This window comes from Mucor mucedo (genome assembly GCF_025094135.1).
Source record: "Mucor mucedo strain NRRL 3635 chromosome Unknown EV154scaffold_136, whole genome shotgun sequence".
NCBI lineage: Eukaryota > Fungi > Mucoromycota > Mucoromycetes > Mucorales > Mucoraceae > Mucor > Mucor mucedo.
In genome coordinates, this window is record NW_026252420.1 from 53,845 (window position 1) to 79,996 (window position 26,152).

Genomic DNA, 26,152 nt, shown 5'->3' on the forward strand with positions numbered 1-26,152 from the left:
TTACCATTATATGATTGAAGTCCAAATTTGAGAAGATTGTAGAAATCGGCCGGACAAGTAGTATTGGGACCACGGCCCTCTAAAAGAGGTTAGAGCCAGCGCCACTGGAATACTTTCTATTGGGTGCCAATGTTCATGATCCCTAGTCCTCCCTGTGAGCGTGGTTTTTGAAGTGTTGCCAGTGGGAGTTTTGGAAACATTCGGAATGTAAGAAACTGATAACCTACTGATTGTATTTAGGTGGTCTGTGCCTTGGTCATAGGGAACAGCCAAAGCACATGCCATAAAGTCGAATAAATTAACGAATTCAAGACAGTCGCACGTCCACGGATCGAAAATTGTCGCTGTTTGTGAATGTTACAAGCTGATTAGATTTTTTCGATTAGGCTTGCAACATAATTGTTTCGTTGTGTTGTGGAGAAGCATAGTTGATAGCCGAGATAGCGAAGTGGAGCTGCTAATGCGCTGGAATGCCATCGAGATATGTTTTGGTTCGATAGGAAATGTTTCCAGTCATCTTGTGGTCATCCATGTAGTGAGAATGCTTCCGTTTTTTTATAGTTCAATTTGGCATTCGATGCTTCGCTGTACTGTGCGTATGCTTCTTGGAGGATGTAAAAATCTGATTGATTTTTTAATATGACCAGGGTGTCGTCAGCATAGACGCATAGTCGTAATAATTTGGGAGGTACTGGCGTGATGGTTGAGCTTGGAGAAGCAGCAGGTGGGGGAGGTTCTGGTCGTGGCTGATCGAATGACAATCCTTTGTATTCGGGGTGGTTGGTGATTGATTTTAAAAAAGGATCAGACGCTAGGTTGAATAGTAAAGGTGATATCGGGTCGCCTTGTCGCAGACCACGGTTTTGTTGGATAGCTTTTGTGAGATGACCATTAATGTGTACTTGAATGGAAGTGTTAAAGAACAGTCCGGTAATGGTGTTTATAAGAGCAGTAGGGTAACCAAATGCGTTAGGTGTGGCAGTTAAGTAATCTTTAAATACGCGGTCATAACCTTTTTCCTGATCCAGCAGCAGTCCTATACAATTGTAATTGTCATGATCGTGTGGTATCTGATGTTTAACATGTTCAACGGCTAGTTGTAGGGTAAGTCCATGGTCACCAATAACACGTCATGGCCTAAAGCCATGTTGTTGTGGACTGAGGATGTCAGGAGCCGACTCTATCATTCGCGAATTGAGTAGTCGAGTAAACATTTTACTATCCGTGTTGATCAGTAAAATTGGTCGCCAGCATTTCAGTTGGGTGAGATCACCTTTTTTGGGTAGTAGAACCATTGACGTCTTCAACCAACTTTCAGGGAAGATGGATTTTGTCAACGCCTCGTTAAAGACAGTGATGCAAAGATTGCTAAAATAAGGATCGACAACGATAAGTTTCAATATTTCATACGGTATCGAGTCTAACCCCGGACTACTTTTGGCGGGAGATCGTTTGGCACTTTCCAGAATATCGTCGATTGTAAATGGGCAGGTATTCCAGAAGCTGTTTCTCTGGTTATTTTGTACTCGTCGGTGATGTGAGACATGAGTCTAGTAAGATACGCTTCATTGATGGGGTCCGGGTTAAACAAATCTTCGTAAAACGTGCGTACCGCCTCTTGGATGTTTTTATCATTATGACCCAACTCACCAGATACTGGGTGGCTGACCGCGTTCATGGCTCGTTGTTGTTCCCGTTGAGTAATGGTTCGTTTAAGATACCCAGCTGAAATTTCTCCCTGCTCCCGCAAGTGTTTTCCGGCTCTTATGGGGTCAATTTCGGTTACTTCTTTTTGTAGTATCCCCAATTGTTGTTCAACGGTAGGCAAGAGTTGGTTGAGGATTGCTGGATGATCGGAGTGTTTGGCGATAAGTTTAGAACGACGAGTTTGAAGTCGTTCGATTTGCTTTTGTCGCCAGCGACAATAATATCTGCTAAAGCGCTGACAGAACTGTTGCACTTTTCTCTTCATAGAGTCTCATTCAAGCTGAGGGGAGTTTTGGGGGCTATTTGCTGTATCTGGTTTCAATTCTTGAAGCAACGTGGACAGTTGTTCAACGAAACGCTTGTTCTTGGCCAATGCCGGATTTGCACTATAGATTCCTTTCCCATTTTTTTTTTACTCACCAATACTAGATCAATAGAGATTAAGGCGTGGTCTGTCCAGTCCGTGTTGATAAAATCGACCCCAGATTTGGTCATACTTGCTTTAATTGCTAGCGATGCAAAAATGTAATCAATTGTAGTACGTGAATCTCCCCGACTAAAAGTGATATGTGGATTTGCCACTGAATACGTCTCTGTTATGTCATCTGAATTGTTACAGTCATAGAGGTGTTGGTTAAGAGTCTGTTTCCAGGATCTAATCGGGTGAGGACAATGCGAATTTGAGGATCGATATGTTGTATAGTGGTGGTAATTAAAATCTCCTGTTATCAAGAAGTTGGAGTATTTAGTAAAGTGTGCGGCATCAGTTTCATCTTTAAATAAAGGCAATTCCATGATATCGCTGTAAAATGTTTTCTTAGGACCGGGTTGGCTAGGAGCATAGACGTTTAGTAGATATATCGGCTCAAAGTGGTGGTTGATGTGATGTACTTTCACAAAAACTGCATGTTTGTTAAGCATGATAAATATTGGTGAAATGCGAATGTTAGGATTAAAACTAACGATGCCAACGTGTTGAGTCCAGATTGAATCTTTAGCTTGTAATTCCATATTTAAAGATTCTATTACATTGTTGTCTTCTGTTCGAACTTCTTGAAAATTGAGTAGGTCGTATTTCAGAGATCGAAGGTACCGGGTAAATTTTCGTCGAGTTATTGGGTCTGATGTGGAAGCTAGACTTCGACAATTAATGGATCCAATTTTGAATTTAGTGGTCTTGAATGGGATTGTTTGCTGTAAATTAGGATTAGATTTAGATAGATTGTTTTGACTAGTAGTCGGAGGCATATGTATGTTAGTAGGCATAGGGTTGTCATAGGTGGGCATAGGGTTAGTGATATCAGTAAAAGTACACATTTATTGGCGGGGGGCTGGTTGACCGGCACCAGGCAAGGAGTTATCATAGGTTTCATCTTCAATATCCATTTGTTCGTTGTTGATGTTGGTTGCTTTTACATATTCTTGTCCTTCCCCTAATCCACTGGATCCAGAATGGGTTTGGCTAGTTGAGGGCGCCCGAGTAGTTTCGAATGTGTTGGTAGGTGTGTTGCTGTGTCCATTCCCATTATTAGTCTCTGAAATCACCTGTTGTGCTTGTTCGTTAGTGATCCATCCAAGCTGGACGAAATTTCTTGCTACAGATCGGCGAAGGTAACTTCTAATAAATTTCAATCCTCTTATCAGACGATTCTGATGAAATTCAATAGCTTTAGTTGAGCGTTCATCGACTGTAAGGTGCTTAAGAGACGGATCGTGTAAATGATCAATTGAAGTTGGATTAAAATCTTTGACCGGTACAATGTTGGATTTCGTTAAAATAGAATCCAGTTCGACTCTATAGCTTTGGTGGATCAAAAGAGCTACTACGCCACGGGCTGGGTAATGAATGTCAAGTATGCGTCCATTGTCAAAACCCATTGTTCGTAGCTTTTGGCGAAAATCCTTGATGCGAATTCGATATTTATTTGGCAAGTATAAGTAAAGAAACGTATCAGAAGATGTTTGCTCAGCAGGAGCTTCAAAAATGCGGGCAGCTGCCTTACGCTGTTTAGACGTAGTTCGCTTACGTTTATTGTTAAAAGGGACAGGCTTTTTAGCCATATCTGCGAAGGAAGTCTTAAGGGGCTCAGTCTTATTATGAGGATCTTAAGTGTTCGAACCAGCAGTAGTCCGTTTCTTCGCAAAGCTTGTGTGTGAAGCATTATTGGATGACTGGTCGCGAGTGTCTTTATTACTAATATCCGAGTATTTGGAAGCGTTACTTCCGAGATCCCGGAGGAATGTTTCGGGTACAGTGAAGCCAAAATCTCCAGCGCTTCGGGTGCCTGAGAGTTTCTGTTCTAATAATAGGATACGAGCATTAGATTGTTTGAGTTCCTGACGGAGAATCAAATTATCTTTGGAGGAGAATTAAAGAAGAGCGACTAATCGATTAAGGTGCTTCTCAAGCAAACGGGGCCGACAAAAGTTTGTCGAGACATTTACCAAAAATGGTTAGCAGTTGCCTTTTTTAGCGAGAGCAGCGGCAACTTTTTGTCGAGGGAAAATGCCATGGACAAGACTTCCCCGGTTACACTATTTACAAATAAAGTCTAGTTTTGACATACTAAAATTACGACATAACGTCAGATTTTATACTTGATGATGTAAATCAATGTCAAGTTCTTAGTTGCATTTATTCCTCTTTATCTTTATTTTTTTTGAACGAAACTGAAACCATGTCTAAGGCTGCTCACATCGAACAAAATATATTGAGATCTTAAATAGGAGATGTACTAATATAGACAAGCGCCGTTTTTTTTAAATTTTTTTTTTTTTTTTGAAGGTCAATCTTTTTCCAAAACCGGTTTTTTAAAAAAATATAAAAAATAAAAATAAATATTATCCTGGAACTAGTGAAATTCGATTTTACTAAAATATCGGCAAGATTTTTTTTTTCTTTTGTTCCTGTTTTACCTTTTCTTTTTTCGTTTTCTCTGTTTCGATTTAATTTCTCAATGAATTCTCAAACTCGCCAACAAATTTTTCTCCTCTTCGAAATGTTAAGACAACAACAAACTGTTCTTTATGCACTTAGTGAAAGCATTGCAGCCGAGAACCAAGAAATTGTAGACTTGTTGCACCTTACTGTCAGTAATGTGCATTTGCTTAGAGAACAACAATTGCAGTACGACTTTTTTGCTGCCGATTTCTCGAGTGAATTTGGAATGGCTATTACTTCCTTGCCTTTGTTTATGACCGGGGCAATTATCACCAGAACGCGAACTGTCGGTGTGGGTGCCACAAGAGTGTCTGAAAGATACACTTTTTGGGAGGTACAACATCCCAACCTCAACGACGACGACGAAAACCAAGTAGATAGCTTCCGTGCTACATATCGAATGGGAAGGGACTCTTTCAATTGGCTTGTCAACAGGTTGTCTACCCATCCCGAATTTGATTTCAAGACACCAAACCACGTTCCTATCTACATCCAGATAGCTACCTGTCTTTTGAGACTGGCCAATTGTCATCTTGGATATAGAAACATGTATGTCCTGTATGGTGTTTCGTATGGCAGCTATACCAATTTCACGAGGCGTACGGTGAAGGCCATCAAGGATGTGCTTGGCTATATGATCGATTGGCCTACCAATTCAGCCATGGTAGGTGCTATATCTGCTGGATTCAACAAAGGTCCTGGTGTGAGTATTCCTGATGCAATTGGTGCTATTGATGGAAAAAACTTCACCATTCATAAGCCAACTCCAGCTGCTTATGGAGCAGGGTTCCGTGACAGAAAAAACAACTACACCATTAAACTTACCGCTGTTTGTGACGATACATGTAGGTTTACTTACATTCGTGTAGGAGACTCTGGTAATAATGACCAATATAAATATGAGAGTTGGAAGCTAATTTACTTTTAATACACTAGGCAGAAGTCATGACGCCTCAGCCTATAATTCCAGTGATCTCAGCTGGAAGATTATGAACAATCCTGGGCATTACTTCCCTAATGGATCTTATCTTCTCGGTGATTCGGCCTATCCGTCCAGTGCCAATTTAATTACACCATTCCCTGAAAGTGAATGTCTCCGGGATCCTCGCAAGAGATTATTCAACTATTCCCATTCAGCCAGAAGAATGGCCATTGAAAGAACTTTTGGTCAGTTCGTTCATCGGTGGAGATTTACACAATTCCACATTTACGTGTATGATCAATTGGATATCAATGATATCATCGGGTCGTGTGCTATTCTACACAATACATGTAAGGCAAGAGGGGAGCTAGGTTTCGATGGTGTGGTTCTTGAGCCTGCTGGTCTTGTAGTTGGAGAGCATGGTGATACAAGTGCTATAGGTAATAGTGCCCGCATGCGCATCTTTAATGCAGCTTTTCCTTAAATATGTTAAGTATTAAATTATTTTTAAAAAAAAACCAAATTTATTATTGAAAAAAAAAAAGACAATTATATTTTAGTCGATGTTATGAGGTTTATATTCATCGGACGAAGGATAAGTGATTTCAAGCAAGTCTGACGGAACAGGAGAAACCGTCGTGACATTGCCATCGATCGTCATGTCATTGGCAGAGGGGGTGGAGGCAGTGTTGTTGGGGAGGGTGCTGTTGGGGAGGGTGCTGTTGACGACGATGTTGCTGGTGTTGGTGTTGTTGGCGTCGGTGTTGTTGGCGTCGGTGATGTTGTAGGCGCTGGTGCTGCTAGCAGAAGGACTGTTGAACTGATAGTCATAGGCTGCAGGAATACCATTGACATCAGGGCGGAAGTAGTGGCTGGTGTTGTTGGTGTAATGGTAGCTACCGTTTTCGAACGCATTGTAGCTGGTGGCGTTGTTGTTGCTGGTGCTACGGCTGCTGCTGCTACCATTGTTGTTGTTGGCACCGTCGATGTTGTGGTAGGTGCTACGGCTGCTGCTGCTACCATTGTTGTTGTTGGCACCGTCGACGTTGTTGTAGGCGCCATTGTTGTTGTTGTTGGCACCGTTGTTGTTGTTGTTGTTGTTGTTGTTGTTGTTGCTTGAGCCGAAATCCCCTCTCATTACCATCAGCATCTGGCGCTGGATATCCAGACTGGCCTGCATCTGATCAGCGATGCGAGACTGCACCTGGTCCCGTCTCTCCATGGACTCCAACGTCTGACCAAAAAACGCTGTCGAACGAGCAAGGTAATTATTGAACGTTCTACGCTCAGGCTCTCCACGCACAAAACGACGTGCCTCAATCTCATTCATCGAGGTCACCAGATGCTCGATCGTTCGGTTGACCGCTCTACTTCTACTGGCAGCCCCACGAGTCACACCCTCCTCAGCACCATCGTCTTCGACGGCTCTTCCTCGTCTAGCACCGACAGCTTCACCACGATTATCGACCGTCTCTCCAGCAAGAGAGGTATACACAGTGGGTGGGATCACGGTGGGCATCTCACTGGTGGCGTTCTCCATCGCATCATGGTAAGCCCAGTTTTCAATTGGTGCCGTACCAGTCGCATTCAACCTGTCATTTCGATGTCTGAAGGCAGCACAGAGAGCAGACCACTTAGACTTCAATGCACTCAAAGGTCTTCTTCCATTGGTGCTGGTGTTGGTGTTGAATGAGTGCAACATGACACGGTACAACTCATTTCGTTCAGCTAAAGTACCAGTGGACTCCAACCGGTTGTTGTAACTAGCATACAACTCAATCAGAGCAAAGGTGCTGGCAGAATTCCAGTTGGAGCGAGTGTAGCTCAGATCTGAAACATCATCAGTGGCATCAGCAGTGGCATCAGCAGTGACAGTAGCAGTGGCAGTAGCAGTGGCAGCAGGTACAGCAGGGGCAACAGGGGCAGCAGCAGGAACGACGACAGGAACCTCTTCTTCTTCTGAGACGGTAGTAGCATGCGAGCGGTTGCTACCAGAGGCTACACCATTAGGTGTCACTTCAATGAATTGGAAATTGATAGGGTTGTTGTTGTTGTTTTGGTTGTTCATTTTAGAAAAAATTAAGGTAAGGAAACAGTAATAAAAATTTTAATTTGTTTTTTGGCATTTTAGTAGTCCATTTTAGGACCGTTTATTTCTGGAGGCTTCACATTCGATGCCCACAGATTTTTTCATTTTTAAGCAGTAAATTAATAATAAAAAAATATGGGCAACATTATTTTTCACAGAATTCAATTTAGGAAAAAAAAATTTATAAAAAAAAAATTTTTAAAAAAAAAAAAAAAAAAAAAACGGAGCTTGTCCATATTAGTACATCTCCTATTTAAGATCTCAATATATTTTGTTCGATGTGAGCAGCCTAATTATAATCCTTACCAGAACTTTCAAATTAACAATGTTAGCAATAATCAGTACCGTACAACCATGGTCGACGCTGACAACGAAACTGACGCTGATAACCAAACTGCGGATACTATCTATAACCGTATTCGCAGTATGAACATTGCTGATTTGCTTAACAATGAACAGCACCCAATGCAACCCACGCAAGATGAGATCTCTCAAGATGAAGAGTTGGATACGACCGTTGTATCCAATAATGTCAGCTCATCTGGAAACCAACAACAAGCAGCACCACGACGCAGTCGCAACTAAACAGAAACGGAGGAGCAAAGACTTATTGAATACTTTAAGTGTGCTCTTCGAGTAACTAATATGGCTAGTCATCAAAACAGTGGAAGAAGGATGCAAACAGACAATCGTATTTGGGAAGCTGTAACTAGATTATTCAATGAGCAATCTACACTTACCAGATCAAGAGAAGCTTTGGAAAGAAAATTTAGAAATATGAAGACAAAGTTCAGGGACTTATACGACGAGTTTAAGGCCACAGGAAGAAATGGGATTGCTCCAAATACGGCGTACAAGCACTACAAGCTTTTGTGGGATTGTCTGGAGGGCGATCCACAAACAATGCCATTGGCAACGTTATCATCTGGCTCGCAAACCTTAACAGTCAGCAATAGTGATGGAAATAATGACGAAGAGCCAGAACCATCAGGACCAGTTACTGAGGAAGAAAGAGAATTTTTAATCAATACAGTACTGGATTCAGCTGGTCGCCCCGCTCGACGCAACTATGAAGCAATGATGGAAAATGATGGTGTCGAACCTACCCGAAACACGAGAAGACGCACCAACAATGCTGATGTGAGAAATAACCAAGTTATTGAGACTATTCGGCAGATTAACGAAGACAATATGAGCCAAAGGAACACATATTTTGAGGCGTTCAGTAGTCGTGCTGATAGGCTTGAAAGAAACGCACAAGAAGCTTTAGAGGAGATCCGTCGCTCAAATCAAATTGCGAGTTCCATCAGAGATAGCTTGGAAAGAAGTAGTAATAGACTTGATAGTACGCTAGATCTTATAAATCAACATTTTAGAAATAGAAATAGAAATTAATATTTTCTGTTTAATAAAAAAAAAGTTAAAAAAATTCACAGGAATACGTTTTGGCATCCCTAAGAAGTTCCTCTCTCTTGTTGTATCCACGTCCTGATCTTCACTCTCATCAAATACTGACCCCATTTCCTCAAAATTGCGTGCACTTAAGTTTGTTGAAAGCTCCAAAACAATATCACTTTGGGGATTCACCACAGTACCTCGAATGCGAAAGACATGATCGTGAAACGAGTCCTCGTCATACATATTCTTGCATATGTTATGCAAAATACAAGCAGCGTTTACAACTTTTACACACATCACAGGATCTTTAACGTAAACATACTTGAAGAGAAATCTCCATCGATTCACCAAGTGTGCAAAACATCTCTCGATTCCAGTTCTCATTGTTGATTGCAGGGTGTTGTACTTCGACCGATCTCTCTGGACACCCGCATCTCCCTGTCGTAAATCTCGTTCTTTATAAGGAATGAGACAATTGTTTCTCAACATAAATCCAGAATCTGTCATGAACTCATTTCATCATGTCCTAGATCATGCCTTGATTTTAAACCCTTGTGAAACCTTGTCCTAAAATCTAATATCAGTATACCTTGTCCGCTACCAAACTCCCTGTAAAACCTTGTACCCAAAATCATATCTGTATATCTTGCCCGCTTTCTGAATTCCTTGTAAAACCTACCACCAATCTGTATTCCAATATATTTCCCGCCTCTTGTCTGACTCAACCTTAGTAAACCTTTTTCCGATCATCTATTACTTCATATCCCAATCCAGTTTTCCCGCCCGTGTCAAATCAGAGATATTCCCCGAACCATCTAATTATTCAATGTCAACTAAATCCAGCCTGCTATTACTCGTCGAATCTCAATTACTCATCCTTGTCAAATAATCTGCTCATGATATCTGTTCCGTAAAGTCCCTTGTTAATCTATAATTTAAACCCATCGTAGCTTTTCCCATGTATAAGAAATAGTATAAATAGATGCTAGTTATTTATTAGAAAAACGTTATTCTGGATCTTAGTCCTAACCCCTCCCCCTTCTCTGAAATAAACTTCTTTATTTATCATTTTCACTCTGACTCTCGTGTCACCAAGTAGTCTTCTTTCTGTTCTTGTTCTGTTTCTGACAGAATCTGTATACAAAAATTATTAGTTCAAATCATATAAATATCTCATTTATATCACCTACCTCCGAGAATATAACTGTCATTCTTAAAATAAATATCGGGGTTACGACAGTAACTTCTCAACTCACTTCGATTGAACATTCTCGCATCGTGTGTGCGCCCTAATAAAATATTTTTAGATTTCATATTATCGATCAAACATACTTAATGTGATATTTACCAGTTTCACCAGCGTAAACATATGTGAATCGTTGAGAGCTATCACAAACGGCAAGCAAGTTAATGCAAATGTTTCCTTTTCTATCCCTGTAGCTCTCAGGGTTCTGACGGGGCTTATAGACTTGAATAAGCTTTCCGTCAACGACACCAATACAACCAGGCAACTTTTTGTTTTCGGGTGCTGTTAGCTCAGGACCGTTGGGATATTCAAATCCCCTGGCAGTTTCCTCCACTTGCGCCTGGGTTTTGGGCCAAACAATCATCGTATTTGTGAGGCCTGTCATTGCATCAAGAAACCTATTCGTAAAGTTGTTATAGGATCCTTGACCAAAACCAAAAAAGCTTTTCTGCATCATGTATCCCATATGGCAGCTTCCAAATCTCCAGAGAATACAAGCTACTTGCTGGTATACTGGTGTAGCGTTATGAGCAAGTAACTGGAATGCTGGATGCTCAGACAACAGTTGAACTAACCAAGAAAACGTTCTACGAGACATACGATAATGATACTTGAACGTCATTGTTGGTCGTGAGCTATTAACTTCGTCATCAATGAGGTTTGGGTGCCAGACGTCCCAGAACCCTTTGTTGCTTTCCAAACGAGGGTATCTAACTCTGCATTGCAAATGAGTTGGGTTGGTCATGTTGAGAAAGAGTCTCATGTCGTCGTCTATATTAAGAATATATTGGTCGAAGGCATGAACTGTCGCGTTATATTCAATTGCGCAATTGCGAATGACTTGAGTCTGGTAGTTGATATTTCGTGTTCGCTCAGCTATGGCAGCTGCAGCATGTACTTCCATAGCATTCATTTCGCTTAAATGTTGAATAGCTAACAGAGCTAATTCGTCATCAGAAAATTCTTCGAGATTCAAGTTGTTGTTATTCATATTTAGTATAAAAATGTGTTAAAGCAAAGGAAAAAAGAAGCAATAGTATTATCTCAAAACGCATGAATTATGGTTCGTTTAGCATTTGGGATTGAAATCAGTATTTCGTTTACCAAAAAAGGTCAAAGTTGTTCGGATAAACTTTATTAAAGTTTTGAACCAAATTAGTTCTCGACAAACCTTTGTCGGCCCCGTTTGCTTGAGAAGCACCTAATTTGAGCTTGCATGACGGAAGCCCATCTAGGTGTCTCATTAGTTGGTGAAGTGTTGCTGATAGGTACCTCGGGTAGACTACTTCGAGAGAAGAGGTCCGTGGTGGTATCAGCAAATTGAGAATTGATCTACATTGACGAGTCATCCTTGTCCGTGGGATTAGCGTCCGATGGGGGTGCAGGGCTGGTATCACCGTCTTTATAGGCCGGTGTCAAGCTAATACTGGGAAGCATGTTGTTTTGCATTTTGTAGTGGTCGTGTGGGTGAAGTCTAACAATGGTAGAATTACTGGTGACAGTGGATTTTTTGCAGCGGGTGATGTTGTCGTCAAACAGCTTTACAATAGTAGAAGCAAGAAAAGGTCGTTTGATTGCTTGTTTGCAAGTTAAGAGAGCAGGTTCAACTGTTGTTACAGAAGTAGCGTCAGAGTCGACTATTCTATCAGTGGTTTCTGTGAGATGTGTTGAAGATTCCTGAGAATCTGCACCTAATGGGTAGTTTTGTTCGGTGTCCTTCGAGTGTGACAGGTAAGTCTTTGAACGTCGAATGCGAATCAGGTTAGGTTGAGGGGTCTTTGTTAGTTCTGAAGGGGTAGAGATTGTTATAATTGCTTGATATCTTTTGTGTCGTACAAAACTAAAGTTTTTGTACGGAGGGAAAGATGCGTGCGGACACGAACGCAATTGGGATGGAGAAGCTCAAAAAGCTCAATCGCGTCATCTTTGAGCTGCTCGATCATGTGTTTATATGTCCACCAACCTTCTCTATCACCACCGGCCTTAAAGTACCTTCTTGAGGTCCAAGCGCCACTCTTCATAGTTCCATGACAAGGGCACTGGAACTCACTGATCATGATGGAAGATCCAGGCCCTTTTTTACGAATGTATTTTTCGTCGCTAGTAAGACAGAAGTCGCTTTTTCCATCGTTTACATAAAAAGTGCTTTCATCGTGGGTTACAAAACAATCTTCTTTTCACCATCTTTCAAAACAGGTTCCAACACCTCTTCTTGGTTGTCACCTTAATAAAGTTCAGAACGCTCCATGTATTTTAACATGCGTTTACTCCAAGCTTGTCTATATTCGACGACATCAGGTCTCTCGTGACCATCGAAAAAAATAGCCTTTTTGTTTTTACGGTAAAAATAGCCCTTCGTAAAGATATCTGGCCACCGTAGTTTTACCAACGCTTCTAGTAACACCGAGAGTGGCAGGAATAACGTCCTCGTCGATAAATGTTTTAATATTATCTACTGTTCTGTAATTGGCAGTAGTCTTCTTGATCATATCCAAAACCTTGGTCTTAACGTCGTTATCAGCTACGAAAGAGACACGTTTAGCGTGAACAACTTGACTATAGTTGGACAAGACTTGATTTTCAAGGAATTCATTTACCCACTTGATAATTGCTTTATGTCGGTAAAATTTAAAGCAATTGGGCCAAAGAGAATTTCCTGATTTTTTAGCTGCCTCGTGATTTGTCAAACCTTCCAATCGGTTTTGAAAGTATTGCTGAACAGACACATAGCGGATATGATTGTATGAATCCACGTTACTACCATCGAGCGATTTGTTCATTACTGGCTTAGCAATAATTGGCATATCCTTGAACAAAACTCTACTTTTTTCAAGCTCTTTCTTGGTATGAGTCACGTACTGCTCTTTTTCTTCAGCGCGAGAGTCGTAGGAAATAGTGTCACCAAAATTCAAGATAGTATTAGCAGGTTCTACAGTCTTTGCTTGATTTTTTTTTCTCGAAATGGTTATTGCTGAAGTCTTATGGTAATGACCATTTTTAGTTTATTTGGAAGATGTTCCATCATCGAAAAGTGCTTTATTGATGTTTTGGGTGTAGCGATACGCTCCGTATGTTTGAGAAGGTCGTTGGTGCTACAAATCAATTACTTCTAATTTGATAAAAACATATAAAGTATATAAGAAAAACAATGGTACGATAGGTACGATTATAAGTCCTTGTTACTTTATTTCACTGAAGTTTTAACTATGAAATAACGGGGTCTATTTATACTCTTTTCAAAGCTGACTGTTATTAGAATTGCTAGTCCATAAATTATCTTGGCTAATGAATTCTACAGGAATTCAAGAGTACCTTGTCGCCGACAGATTGCTTCAATGATTTCTAATAATATTTTCTATCGGCTCTTCCATTGTATTCAATGTGTCAGAATTCCAAATTTGATAATTTATATAAATTTGAATCACCGATGATTTTCATTGTATGTGTGTTTAACACAGTTGGTATCCTCTTCGCAGACAATCTAATCTTCTTCGACAGTTTCAGCTATTTATTCGATAGCCATAATTTTACCAGTTGTATATCTTAATCTATTGCGAATTGCTAAAGTTCTTTTACTAGGTGCAGGCATTTTGATGTACAGTAGTATTGTAAGAGTGTGTAACTCTAAGATATCATATATACATATGGATAACCTAATAAATGAAGCTCAGTCTATATTTACATCTCTTTCTGTTACTCTTACATTGGTGGAGTAGCTTAAAACGTATTTTTATTTGCCTAACATACGTCCCTTATTGCATATTTGTTTATAATTTCTTTGTTTATTTTTCTGTCTTAATGAGTAATCCTACCGAAGAACAGGGTTCTTTATGGACACTGGCGTTGCCAAGTCAAACGTCATCTGACATCCGTCAATTATACGAGTTAATGGCGTCGAAACATGTGGAAGAGATGGATTCTCTCAAGGAACAACATGCTATGTGGCAAGCGAACATGGAAAATCATTTTGACCAACAAATGAAGAAAGTTATGATTCGAGAGGAGCCGGAAAGAACACGCACTGCTGAATGTCACCAAAGTCAAATGGAAGAGTTAAAAGGGTTTTATTCTCAACAATTGCAAGCACAAGGTGATATCCACGCTGAACAGTTGAAAGACACTCAGAACATGGTCAAACAACTTCAGGCGGATGTATCTGATTTGAGACGTCAGTTGGAAATAGCTCACCAACAAGGTCTTGAAAAGGACAGTGCAATCTTAGGATATAAGACTCAATTAATAGGATTGAACGATCGTTGTATCGAATGTGTCAATCGTGCTGAACAAGCAGATATTGAACTAGTCAGCACGCAATCAGTTTTTGATCAACTTAGAGAAGAGAATCGCAAGCTTCGTTCCCAATTGGAGAAAGTTCCACAAGATCTAGAGCATCAAAGGTTACATGTAGATGTTACGCGTAAACCAACAGCTTCATCTATCTCAGAAGAAGTATTCAGGAATGATGTATCGCAGGCTGTCAAGGCATCCCCTAAGCTATCATCAGGGTTGTTATCACCCCCAAGAAGAACAACGTCAACTGTTAGAAGTTTAGGTAGCCAAGGAATGAATGAACAGTCATCTGAGTACTAATCACCCGGTGGGTGGGACAACCAGTCTGTGGGTTCAGCAACTCCGTCATTGATTGAGCGGATTAGGCTTTCACGGTTCAAACTGAATGAGTGAACTCTGGTGAAACTCGTCTGGTGAGTGAAAAGGTACCGTCTGGTAGGAAAAATAAATTTCCAACGGCTCCTTTCTTTGGTGTTGGTTCACCTACAGCTCAGCAGTGGTTAGGTCAGTTCCGTAAGGCTATCAAATATCATAAATATACATCCGAAGAATGCTTAGACGAATTTATGATGGCCATGCAAGGACACGCTAGTACCTGGTATGATACGTTATCTGAGAAAATAACTACAGATCTAGACGCTCTGGTGGCTGCCTTCAACCAATTTTACGGTGGGGAAGCGGATGCCATGGCTAGAGCAATTGCTAAGATGCATACAATGAAACAAGGCTCTGAATCGATGAATACTTTTGGACCTCGTCTATTACTGGAAGTAACAACTATCAGTAAAGACAATTTTCCTTTACAGATGAACTATTTCTACAATGCAGTCAGCAAAGCCACAGCTGAAGCATTTCTACCTGCTCGTCCAAAGACCATTAACGAAGCTATTTCTATTGCGATCGACATTGAAAGGAATATGAAGTTCAAGTTCCCGCATCTGGTATCTTCTGGTGCAGCAAAGGTTCCTCGCCCGGTTGCTACTGGTACATGGAATCCTCTGGGTGCTGATGCACGTGGTGATGATCCAATGGACGTGGACGTAAATGCTCAACAGCATCGTGGAAATTTTTCCAATCAGAAGAGACATAGCGATAACAAGGGTAAAAAGCAAAGCAAGGCGAAGTGTTATGCGTGCGGAAAAGAGAATCATGTCATCAAGGATTGCCGTTTGCTAGAGAAATTTAAAAATGCGGATAAGGATTCATCAAAGAAGTCTAAAGGTGCTAGTTCTCATCATCAAAAGGCGGAACCTATCAAGGACGGTAATGAAGGGAGGCTTGAGAGCGATTTAGAGCTAGATATTACTAATAATTTATTTTCTCAATTCTTCACACACAGTCAACAAGTCGATGGAGAGCACTCCTCAAATGATCAGTTTATCCCGGTTTTGGAAGGTGGCATGGGTGATGAAAAGAAAAACTTTATTCTCGAAGCAAAAGTCTACAAAGCCAAGGACAATCCAGTATTGATAACGGAAGTGTTGGTAGATACAGGTGCGACAATCAGCACAATTTCTCGAGCTGAAGTGAGTCGGTTAAACCTGGAGATATATCAAGCACCTCCGATTCGAATCACTTATGGTAACAGTATGAGTACGGTTTCAAGGGAAGCAGTTTTGATACCCTGCGAAATTCAAGGCATGGTATTTGAACCAGTATATGTCCGGGTGGTGGATAAACAAAATCTGACGACTATATACGGTATGGATTGGCTCATTCAGACACAAGTTGCGATCGATCCGTTGTTTAAGAGGTTGATACCTCGATCGTGGATTTGCGAACCATCAACAGTTAGTTTGTCTCAAACAGCAGATGGGCAGTACAAGTTAGAAACCATCCCTACGGAGATCAGAAATATTTTAAGTTTACACCAACAGCTATATGATGAAACCGAATTACAAACTATCACCAATGCTCCTTTTGAACATACCATAGATACAGGTGATCATCAACCTTTGGTCGCGAATAATTTTAAACGATCCACTAAGGAAGAAAAGGTAGTGTTGGAAGAAGTAGAGAAGACGTTGAAACGTGGGGTTATTCGAATAAGCGATTCACCATGGGTATCAAATCCGGTGGTGGTGCCGAAGAGTGATAGAACGGCAAGATTTTGTACAAATTTTCGTCCACTGAATCAGATCACTCGGAAGGATAAGTATCCGATCGAAAGAATGGATTCATTAATGGACGAGTTGGCTGGTTCTTCGTGGTTTAGCAGTATTGATTTGAAATCGGCATATTGGCAAATACCCATTCGAGAGAAAGATCGTTGCAAGACAGCTTTTCGAACATCGAAAGGATTATATGAGTATAATTGTTTGGCGTTTGGACTAACCAATGCACCCGCATCTTTTTCCAGGTTCTTGAATACCTTACTAAATAGTGTTTCCTCTTTTACGGTAATTTATTTAGACGACATACTGGTTCATTCAAAGTCAAGGGTAGAAAATGTGCGTCAAGTGCAGGAAGTTTTACGTATCTTGGACCACTGAAATCTGAAGATTAACTTAGCCAAATGTGCGTTCCTCCAACGAGAAGTCCGGTTTTTGGGGTTTGTGGTGTCTGGTTCTGGTGTCAAGAGCAAACCGGAAAAGACAGCGCCTATCAAGTCATGGCCAGCTCCTACGAATGTTAAATCATTACAGCAATTTTTGGGTATCTGTACATTTTATCACAAATTTATTAGAAATTTGGCAGATCTCGCCACACCGTTGTATAAGTTACTGAAGAAGGGAGTGGAATGGTTTTGGTCACCTACCTGCGATAAAGTGTTTAAGGAGTTGAAGACACAACTTATGGCGTTACCAGAATTGGCTTTTCCTCGAAGTGATATTCCATACGAATTACATTGTGATGGCTCCGATTTTGCCGTGGGGGCGGTGTTGTTACAGTTGGGAAGGCCCATTGCGTATGCGTCAAGAACATTAAATTCAGCTCAGCAGAATTATACTACTACGGAACGCGAATGTTTAGCGGTTGCTTGGGGACTTAGATATTTTCATTGTTACGTGCATGGCGCCACTCTGGTTATATATACAGATCATGCAGTGTTGAAATCTTTATTGAATATTAAAGATCCAAAAGGTCGAATTGCTAGGTGGATTATTGACATTTGGCAATATGATTTCACTCTGTTCCATAGAAAAGGAAGTAAAAATTTGGATGCAGACGCTTTGAGCGGTATTGGTGGTGGTGACAATGAGTCAGTTAGAGCGGGTGAACACAAAACTCGGATTATGGCACAGGAATCTTCGAAGTTATCTCCAGCGGAAGCGTTAATAAAGGGACAGGGAGAGGATCCTCAAGTAGTAAAGCTGCTTAAACAGAAAATATTACCCAGACAATTCAAATTGAAGGATGGTATTTTATGCATAGTGAAATAAGAGTATACGAGTATTATTGGCGGGATAAGGAGTATTTCTTTAAATAAAATAGAGTTTAGTAAAGAAGGTCTTTATAATTGCGAGTTGAGTGAGCACCACAGCTAGTTTAAACAGAAGCTGAACTGTTAAAAAATAAATGGATTTAAGTATAGCTTATATGCTTATAAATAAAAGATACAATGATAAAAGTGTAATCAAGGGATCAATCAGAAGGATAATAGAGCTGAATAATATATAAAACTAATAAGTCAAAGTGTTGAAATATGAGTAAGATAATAGATGAGGATTTTTATTTAGGAGAGGTCTTATGGATGCCTATATATAGTGATGGACGTATAATCCAGTCACTGAAATTAAAGAAATTGGGGAAATTTATAGAAGAGGTTGAGGTAATTGCGCCTACTAAGAGGTCACAGATCTGAGGATAAGAAAAAGATGAAAAGAAGTAGTTTTGACAGGTGCAAGCCCGAAAAGGTGTATTGCACTTTAGTAGGTGTTTAAAAAGAAAGAAAAATTGGAAATGCGCTCGATTTGTCGCATAACAATGGTAAAGGATCCAGATCGACCGGTATTGGTAATTCCCGAAACATTGCGCAAGGATTTTCTTGAGGCCATACACCGTCATCCAACGAGTGGACACATGGGTCGTGACACGACGTTGGAGAAAGCCAAAGTTAATGGCTGGTGGTGGAAAATGACAAGGCATGTCGAGAATTATGTCAAGAATTGTCCGACTTGCAAATTGTTCAAGACTCCTACGCACAAGTATAGGAAGATGACTAGTATCGAAGTGGGTTACCCAACCGAAATCTGGGCTGCAGATATTGCTTTTTTACCGGAATCATATGGCAAAAACAAATATCTGTTGGTATTCATGGATTACTTCACGAAGTGGACAGTTACAGCAGCTCTATCAACATTTGACACGGATTCGATTGCTTCTGTTTTGATATATGCTATTATCTTGGTATTTGGTAGACCGAAAAAATTTATAAGCGACAATAGGTCAAGTTTTGTGTCGGAGGCTATGAAGGTAGTATGTCTACGTCTTGGAATTGATAAAGTAGAAACAAGCGTGGAACACCCACAATCTGATGGCCTAGTGGAAAGGATGAATCGAACTATCAAAACAAGCTTATCGATGTATTGTGAGGAAGACCCTAGATCGTCGGATCTTTATTTGCCGTTTGTCACTTTTGGAGTTAACACTTCCAAGCAGAAGTCTACTGGAGTGACTCCTTTTGAGGCGATGTTTGGTAGGAAGGCGAAGCTACCTGCTCTTGGGTCGTTACCGGATGTTCAGTATCAAAACTATAACACGAAGTCATTGCTGGCATACCTGAACCATTATTTACCGATTCTACAAGACAACTTCAGGGCAAATATACAACGTACGCAGGCTAGTCAACAAAAATATTACAACCGTAATAGAAAAGAAAAAGAAATTTTTTCGGTGGGGGATAAGGTTCTAAAGATCAAGATGAAAGATCATTGGAAATTTGCTGAACCAAAGTTCACAGGTCCTTGGAAAATTACGAGGTCAATAAGAAAAAGGATGCTTACTCATTGGAACTCGTAACCAACAATGCGAAGAGAAATATTGTTAAGACGACTACATCCAACATTAAGGATCTTTAAAAGTTCTAGTTCTCTGGGTTATTACAAACTCATTTTATTATCTTATCTTTTATTTTTATCATTTTATTATCATTTATCCTTATCATTTCTTTATTATATTTTCCATATTATTGTATCATTACTATATTTTTTATTTCTAGTGCAGTCTCCTTTAGGGGGAGGGCAGTGTAAGAGCGTGTAACTCTAAGATATCATATATACATATGGATAACCTAATAAATGAAACTCAGTCTATATTTACATCTCTTTCTGTTACTCTTACAAGTATGTAGTACAATAAAATAAAAATAGGATTTTTCTGGTCAAAAAAGTTAAACGCGAGTTTTGCCAAGTCGCAGTATAAATAATATCCAAACCTTGTTTTACATCATGTTCAAAAAGTTAGTAGTTAAATGACACAGAAAGCTACTTGAAGTCTCCCCCACATAATGTTAATATATGTTTTAACAACATTGCACAAGTTTCATTTTATTTTTATTTTTGGAGGTTCTGAAGGCTCTGCAATAATTGATAACCATAGACGTCCCATAATTTGTCCAATGATGATTGATTTTGAGTTTAAAGTAGACGGATAACACGAATGTCACTTTTCTACGAGCAACGTATAATAAGAACATTTGAAGAACCCCAAATAAAATTAATGTATATTTTATGAGTATATATCTGCTTCTGGTTTTTCGATCCGATAAATTTTCGAGTTTCTGAAGATCATTTAAGACTGACATTCAGGCCATGTTTTGGTTACCCATGGACAAAATTAAGACTAAGCCTCTATTATAGATACCGAGAAAGTAACAATGCATTTGCAATCAAATTGAAAAGGAAAGTAGTAATCCAATTCCCCAAATAATGTTCCTAAACATATAAATTATTGACCTGCTTTCCATTTTCAAATATATTTATTTTTGGGCCTTCGGAACGTCTTTGAATATCTTTTCGAAAATAATCCGATTGTTATGACTAGAGCCGGAAATTCAACATAATTTGACAGAAAATACTAGAATCTTAGTAACTGTAGGCGCTATATTATTCGTTGTTGTATTTTACCCTAACTGGGATCGGTATTTAAATTATTAACACACATAGACCATGTTCTTTCAATAATTCCCCCTTACAGCCAAGTCCTAGCCAAAATAATTAAAAACCGACCAACTTTGAGAGTCTTTAGAAGAAAATATTATAAAAAAAGTTTAGAACGTAGTCCCTATTTTTTGTTCACAAACATGTATTTAACATTAAATGGGGAAGGCGAAGTTGATATCTTTAATTTTGAGTCGTCTGAAGCTCTTCAAAAAATGTCTAAACTTTTGGGACATTAAAGTCCGATCGCACGTGAAATACTTTGATCCATTCACAATACATATCAATGAGCTACTTATGTATTATATTAATAAAGAAAGACGACATTTCAATATATCTGTGGAATTTAGCCATAATTACCGTAGTCAAATTACGTTACACGATCATAATCCTCAACAACTGACATTATTTACAGACCAAGGCTCAACCAAAATACCTAAAAATTTGATGACATTTGATCTAACGCGGGAATAAATGTAGTCATCAGCTTCAAAAACCGGTTTTGAAGCTCCATAGTTGCTTTGCCTATCAAAAGTAGCCTATTCCCCTCTTGTTTGTCTTTTTGACGTGTGATATTTTTATGGAGATGTAAAGAGATATTCTGTAGTAAAAGATAGAACTGGATATTCAAGTCAAATAACATACTCTTGTAATCATGTAAAGAACACTGTATGGCATCGAAGCTGCCAGAACCAATTCTGCTGGTAGAAGTGGTTATTTTTGTCCAATTTGGGTACGATTCACTTAACAATAATTAAGCAAATTGTTTAGATGAATAAGCCATGAAATTAACACAACCTTTGATGTTGCATATTAGCATACGTTTGTATACTGCTACACAACTTCTCCTACTTCGAGTACATACTTCTATATAAAACATTGCATGATTGGCTTAAATACGATATACAAATGACAGTTGGATACAGAATGATATACCACTGAGTTAGGATATCATCGATCGAGAAGAGAATCTTCTCAGATCAAATCAAGAATTATAAGAAGGGGAACTTAATATTAAGCGTTCTCTCAATTGATTAGGTTCCCAGAGAGAGAATAGAACTGCTATTAATATAAATGGTTCATTTACTTATATATTGATATAATTATACTGCTGGTAAAGAGTATAAAGAAATGGTGTATGAATTAATGGATACCTATCTTCTACAACCAAATATACAAATATTGATAAGACATTTTGTATTTGGGGTCGTAATTTATTCATTACAAAGATAATAAATAAATGATCACTATTATGTTCTATTGCCAATTACACTTGACAAACAAGTATGCATCTTTTAAAGTAACCGTTGCACGATCTGATAAATAAGTGTCTCGTAATACTAAAGATTTATTAGAGTATTGATGCTCCCGGTCCACTGATATGGGACAACGTTAACTGCAAACAATTCTAACGAGTAGTATCCATTTAATCCAAGGCGAGAAACAAAGTATAGATCTATTGCAAAACCAGAAAGGTTGACTCATCATTAAAACTCAGGAGAGTTGTGCAATATAAAAAGGTTCAATTATTTCATAGCAGCAGAGTTCATTTAGTCTATTTTTACCTCTAATAAAAATATACTTTTATCTCATTACTGTTCTATGTAATATTTTGTCAAATGCCACAATTTTGTTTGTTCCTTCTCGACTTCTGGTGTACGTTATGATGTTGTGATGGACGATCTTCACATGGTTATTTGCAGTGTTGTCGTAATCGAGGCTATATACTTAATATATGACTCTATCTACACTTCCTAAATCTTCCATTTGATAATCCTAAATATAACTCTTATCAATACTTTATATTAAATACTGATCATTTACTTTATGGATAGGCTTGATCTCATATCGTCCTTGATACAAGTATAAGGCACACATTTAAATAATAACATTAATAGGAAAACATATGAAGGTTACATCAGCCACGTTGAGGTGCCACAGCTATCTTTAATAAGAACTTCATTATCCCCTGAATATTGTGGTACAAGACATAATGTGCCACCAAGCTTAAACCTGATAAATTTCAAATTTGTCTCGATTTTGTTTTTTCGCAACTGCGATGTTGGTGATGAGTATTTTTTTTTTTTTTTTTTTTGGCAAGAGTACCCTACTCCCCTTGACATTAGGCAAAAAATAAAAAAAAGTTCAGCATTGTAATGTTGGCCGGGAATTGACAGTCTCTGATCGTAAGATGTTGATGAGAGATATATTTAGACTGGTTTCAGGCTGTAGCTTGAATAGAGGTACGCTTTCTATTGTGTATTCTAACGGATTACGTCACAATGAAGTCGAAGTTTCTGATTTATGTCTTAGTTTAATCCCTTTTGAGTCAAACTGGCTTATCCTGCGCTTTATTCTGAAAAGGCTAATAACGACCAAAAATTATAAAATGGAAAGAACTATTGTTTTATTATTGCTGTGTAATTCGTTAATAAACTCAATTGAGTTACACAAAAGATCTTTTAGCTAAGCTCAAATTCTTCACAGCATTGAAGGTCAAATGAATGCTTATGTGTATTTATAAAAAAAATTCTATTCATGGTCTAAGTCCGAAGGGATTCTAACCTTTCTGGGGGGGAAAGGTACTTTTTCTCCGCATATTTTTTCACGGTTTGCACCACTTCCCGACCGTCACTACACTTGCTGGAGGCTTAAATGTATTCAGTTGCACGCCGAAAGTATCTTCTAATTCTGGCAATGCTTTCTGCCTTATCCAAAAATGCATCCATGTTGCTATCCAAAGACTTGAAAGTGTAATCGCATTTGAGGCGAGCCTCCCGCTTTGCTCCACCCCAGTACATTTCGATCGAATTACACTCACAGTGGTACTTTGGATATAGTTCGAAGATGTGGCCAGCATCTTCTACTACTTCTTGGAGTGCCGGTTTTTGATTACAAAAATCTGGGCGAGAACCCAAGAAGTGACGAGCGCAACAGATCTTATCAGAAGATATCTCGGGTGAACCGCAATCCAACTTCCACGCTTTGCCATTGATGTCATGACCAATCCACTGATTTCTCTCCTCCAAGATAGTTTTGACTCCCTTGAAGTACCGTACAGTGTTGGACTTAGTACGGCCTTTCTTATCTCTACTGGTATCAACCTTGTCATAAAAGAAGGACTGCTCCAAAACCTCTCCATGTACTCCATCATTCTTCTTGACCAAATATCTCTGTATGCAACCACATCCTCACGTTCATGACCATCAAAATAGATCATTTTCTTGTTCTTTCTATAGGCGTATCCCCATTCGTACAGGTACTTGGTAATTGTTGTTTCAGCAACAGATCTATTAGCAACACCCAAAAAAGAAGGAACAACAACATCATCAATAAATTTCTTAATTACAACCAAGGATCGCTCAGCAGGTTTGGTCTTTCTCATCTCTTCCAGGATCATCGTCTTAACGTCTGAATTATTAAGAAAAGACTTTCTCTTGCTATGAACGCCTTGACTATGTGAGAAATTCGAGAGTGATAATAGCGAATTAAGAATAAAATGTAAAATTTAACAAAGTGAAATTATCAAACTGCAAAAATAAACTAAAGCTTTATTAAACAAATAAAAGGGGGTCTTTATATACACATTATTTCAGACATTGATCACAGATGGGCTGATGACGGTTATGGGTAGATTTATCCAGATAATACTCGGATGTAATAATCCCATATAGAAAGACCATAATGAGATGTCAATAACAATAACAATAACATTCATTCTTAAACTGTGTATATCGTGTAGCACAACATTCAGGGGAAAATATAGTTCTTATTAAAGATAGCTGTGACACCTCAACGTGGCTGATGTAACCTTCATATGTTTTCATATTATGTTATTATTTAAATGTATGCCTTATAATTGTATGAAGGATGATATGAGATCAAGCCTGTACATAAAGTAAATGATCAGTATTTAATATAAAGTACCAATAAGAATTATATTTAGGATTATCAAATGGAAGATTTAAGAAGTGTAGATAGAGTCATATATTAAGTATATAGTCTCGATCACGACACTATGGTCAGAACGTTTGCGTTCCTGCAAAAATTTATTAGACCACTTGATAATTGTCATAGCCCGATGAGAAACGTTATTATCATGCCAAAACTGTTTTGCCGCACTGCGTGAAGCTTCGCCCTTGTTCATTCCTTCGAGTCTTCTCATAAAATAACAGTTGATTGAAGAATAGCGAACAAAATTGTACGACAAAACCTTACTATTTTTGTTTGACTTATTCATAATAGGCTTAAGTAAATCCTGCGGTTGTAAAAATACTTCGTTGATTTGAATCAATTCCTTTTGACTACGGCTCAAAACAACCTCATGCTGTGTAGCAGCAACGGCGAGAGGTACAAAACCGAAATGGTATTATAAAATGAATGTTCCGTAGAGTTTAAAAAAGACGTGGGTTGATTGAGTTTAAAGTGAGCACCAAATCAATTAATAGGTTTTGATTAGACCTTTGTTATCGTATTGTTATTAAGGGAAAGAGAAAGGATCAATCAAGAGTTCGTAAAAGAATCAATGATTATATTGTATGAGTTATTAAGTTAACGAGAAGCTTTGATCAAGACTGATCTAAGTATGTAATGTTACTTCAAAAGAGAGTTGTTTTACTATACAGGGTCTTAATTACGTTATGATGGTTCCGGTTAAGGATGTTTCTTAACGAATTTTAATAAAAGTAAATAATTTTGTCTGACGGAGTAAAGTGTGTACTGTTTCTGATTATAAAAATAATAGAAGGTGTTCACACAAGGACGGAAATATATAGAATGGTTCCAGATAACGATGTTTTCTATATATTTATACAAAAGAGAAAGTAGATATAGAAGAGTTTTTATTGAGACCGTTTAAACTACGTATGTTACTATTCAAAAGGAAAGTTGTTTACTTTACAGGATCTCGAGATTTACTGAATGGTTCTTATAAATTAAGATGTTTTCAAGTAAGTCTTTATAAAAAAAAAGAAACGAAAAAAAGAAAGAAAAAGAAAAGGAAGTAAGAGCAAATATGGCTCGGTTTGAAGTAAGTTTTGTGAGAGCAAAATATGTCTGAAGTTTATTAAAAAAAAGGAAGGGGTTAGTTATAGTTGTTTTTAAGAATGGTGTATCCATCGTACTTTGAAAGCTCTTAGTTAATATCTATGTGTGGTTAAAACGTTTTCTTACAGTGTTTTGCACAACGTTTATATAAACAAAAACGATATCGAAGACGCAATTTTGGATGGAAGCTTGGATTTTGAAGGATTTTTGGAGACAGACCGTCGAAACCAATTTGAAAATGAAGTGACTTCGAACCTCCGCTTCCTTCCCTCGGTACCGATGCTACCATTGATGCTGCAGGTATGGGCCGTATTAAGGCAATGTCTATCTTGAGAAGAAACAACATCATGAGGGGAACAGATGTACTTGCTTAGTTTTTAAAAGGTTTTATTATATTAAATATATTTTTTGT

General features: G+C 38.7%; 1 protein-coding gene across 1 annotated transcript; it reads left to right on the plus strand.

Annotated features, from left to right (window-relative positions):
• Positions 1-14,101: 14,101 nt before the first annotated feature.
• On the plus strand, positions 14,102-14,893 carry EV154DRAFT_486172 (uncharacterized protein; the record flags this gene model as incomplete). Its single annotated transcript, XM_051598821.1, has 1 exon — positions 14,102-14,893. One exon carries the CDS (start codon positions 14,102-14,104, stop codon positions 14,891-14,893), a length of 792 nt encoding a protein of 263 aa, XP_051452747.1.
• Positions 14,894-26,152: the final 11,259 nt, after the last annotated feature.